The 3,295-nt window shown below is 29.3% G+C and overlaps 1 protein-coding gene across 1 annotated transcript; it reads left to right on the forward strand.

Annotated features, from left to right (window-relative positions):
• Positions 1–230: 230 nt before the first annotated feature.
• LOC143905861 (uncharacterized) lies at positions 231–2,529 on the forward strand. Its single transcript, XM_077421501.1, has 4 exons — positions 231–855; positions 1,083–1,193; positions 1,490–1,578; positions 1,664–2,529. The coding sequence occupies exons 1-4, from the start codon at positions 564–566 to the stop codon at positions 2,057–2,059; spliced, it is 888 nt and encodes a 295-aa protein (XP_077277627.1). The 5' UTR covers positions 231–563; the 3' UTR covers positions 2,060–2,529.
• The last annotated feature ends 766 nt before the right edge of the window (positions 2,530–3,295 follow it).

A 3,295-nucleotide genomic window follows, 5' to 3' on the forward strand; every position in this document is an offset into this window, starting at 1 on the left:
GCTCACTCCCCGACCCCGTCGCGCCGCGATCGGCTGAGAAACGAACACTCCTGGATGTATAAGGTTTCCAGGGAAGTATCACCGTTGAGCAATTATCCAATTAGCCGCCTGCCCATTATCACGCCAACTGATCCCCGCACTTTATCGCGGATGTACAATAAATATAACACTGTGGTGATAAAAATTAATTTACTAAAAATAAACGCGGTAGAATTGTTGCAATTCTCTCAACGGCCCAGTTCCACAAATCTAAGTTTAAACCGAGCTTAGCTGAACAGCCGTTATATCTAACGCCATGGTTAAACTCGTATTGCGATCCACAATGTGTTTATAACTGCAGTTTACGTAAACCTATAGTTTATACGAAGAAACTCTCGAAGATTTCTCTTTCTTCTCAAACATAGAATGTGATTGGTTAATTCAAGTAGGAGAACGCGCGAAAATAGGTGCACGCTGGGATCTTATATGTAAAACAGGTTATGTGTGCATATCGTGCGTATCAACGGGATCAACAGTATACAGTTTTATGTTGTGTAACAATCTGAATACAGCAAAATATAAATATGGCAAAAGTTCAATCAAGTCAAAAGAAGAGACTACCAAATTTCTCAAATTTGGAGAAAATAAAATTAATAGAAATAATAGAGCGAGAAAGAAGCATTATAGAAAATAAAAAGACTGACAATGTCAGCCTAAAAGACAAAGAGAATTGTTGGATAAACATTGCAAAGGAGTTCAACAGCAATTCCATCTCAGGACATCGGGATGTCGGATGTCTGAAGAACTGTTGGGATAACCTAAAGAAAAAAACTCGGAAACATTTTGCTGATATTCGTAGTGAACTTTTCAAAACAGGTATTATATCATAGCTGTGTTTCAATATTTACTGCTAAAAATCTACAGTTTACGTTATGTACACTATAAATTTTCAGTACTGGCAGTGAATATCGGAATGCAGCCCATATAATATTTTATTAAAATATTAATTCAATTTATTTAGTGTATATTTTAAAAATAATAATATAGATTATATACAGGTAAGTTATATCTACAAGTATATTTTATCAGTAATTTGTATACAGGTGGTGGAAAGATGAATATCATTGATGATCCTATTGCTGAGAGGGTCAAAGGTATTATTCAGCCATCAGTTGAAGGTTTACCTAATAAATTTGACAGCGATTACATGCCAGGTATGCTATAAAATAATTTTATATATTCCTTAGAACATTTATACAATTAGTAAACTTTAAAATTTGCAATTAAAATAAAAGAATTTAGAAATTGGTGTACATATATATGCATGAACATTACAGGGTACGTGTTATTTTCTTAAATATAAAAATTTGATAATATATATGATTCAATTTTTTGTTTACTTGACAAAGAACTTTTTTAAAGACATAACATATAAGAAACAAAGAATGTCATTGATTTTTATGTTAGGATTAATAAATATATACTTATGACAGCATAATATGTATTACAGGCATAGATGAGCCACAGAGCAACGAACAGTTGGACGATAAAGACGTTTATCAAGTGGTTGACGATAAAGATGTTTATCAAGTGGTTGAGGTATATATATCGAAAATACTTATGCTATATATCTGATATTTAAAATATTATTAGAAAAACTATTGTCTTAAAATATTTGTTACAGATACTTGAAGAAGAAGATTCAAATGCTGCAAATTGGGCTCAATGGACACCAGTCAAGCTAAGTTCTGAAAAGAGCAAAGAATTGCAGTTCTCAAACAACAATAAAAATAAAGATTTATTGACTCTGAAAGATATACAAACAGTCCTTCCGCAATCCTCCAAGGAAAAATCCAATTCGTCAACAAGTAGCGCATCAGGATCAAATTTGAAGCGTAAGAAATCCAAACAGCTTCAAGTAAACGCTTCCAAACGAAATGAACGGTATTATAACCTTGCACAATCCAAATTGGAATTAGTAGAAACAATGAAGGAAAATCTTTGTGAAAAAAACGGCAATCGAAATAGCAATTTGCAAAATGCAATTAGAAAAAGAAAGACTTCAAGTAGAACTTCTTAAGAAACAATTAGATTCTTTTGAAAAGAAACAGTTAAATTCTGTTGAAAAGAAATAATATCGTTCTTTTACTTTTATATTATTTTATAATATTCTTTTACAATTTCATTATTTTCTATTTGAATTATATAAAATACGTTTTTCGTTAAAAAATTAATGCATTTATTGAAACTGTTGTATTTTAGTTTATACTACTTGTAAGAGTACTTAATACTAAATATGAAAGAAATAGTATTTCACATTATATGAATAGAATACATTTTTAATATAGGTAACACAAGACTCAACTTAAAAGAGTTCCTATTTAGATTATATATTAGTTGCTATTTAGATTAAATATTAAACACTATGTCAAAAGAATTAGTTCTATATGTATGTATACATTGAAGTTGTCTTGTGTTATCTATATTGTTATCTATTTTTAAATTGTTACTTTAAAGTACCAAAGAAACAAGTGCAAATATATAGAAATACAAGTTTATTTATTATCGTACATGATATTATTTTATTATCGTATATTGGGAATTGTAACAATATTGATAAGGTACCAAATATGAAAATTATTTAAATAAAAATTATAATTTTTTATCGACAGTTGCTCCACTTTTTATTTCTCCCTTTCTAGGATTCTTCACTTATGTCAACTTGCGATGTGTATTTTTTGTGACTATATACTTTGGTCAATTTTGTAGTATCAATAAAAAACCGTGTAAAATATCAATATTTTATTTCAAGATACAATAGCAGGACTGCAAATACTATTCCTCTATACTATAGTCACTTTTTTCATCATGGAGTAGTCCAAAATGTAGCACATTTACCACCTGATTATTCTACAATAAGCTGCAAAATAATGTAATATGTTTTAATAATACTGTTTATTAGTATGTACGGATTAAATTGATAATAAAATTATAATTTCCAGAAACAATGAAAACTAGTAACTTATCATTTGTACAGCATTATAAAAATAATATTGGAAATTTGATAACAATGTATTCTGTCGCATTTAACTATGAAATATTAAGCAGTTATATCGTTGTTGAAGTATACTATTTATAAATTAATAAATAATTTACCATATAATTATTTTCTTACCTTTGGAAATAATCGTTGATTATTGCATGCTGCATGCCATTGTTACCGAATCCATCATGTCTATAAGCTATATTTCCTTCTTGTAAAAGATTTTCCCATGGAGCAGGCAATACTAATTCAGGATCGTTTGCTGGTACTGGA

The sequence above is a fragment of the Temnothorax americanus genome, unplaced genomic scaffold (assembly GCF_048541705.1).
Source record: "Temnothorax americanus isolate GAGA-0224 unplaced genomic scaffold, ASM4854170v1 Scaffold68, whole genome shotgun sequence".
NCBI lineage: Eukaryota > Metazoa > Arthropoda > Insecta > Hymenoptera > Formicidae > Temnothorax > Temnothorax americanus.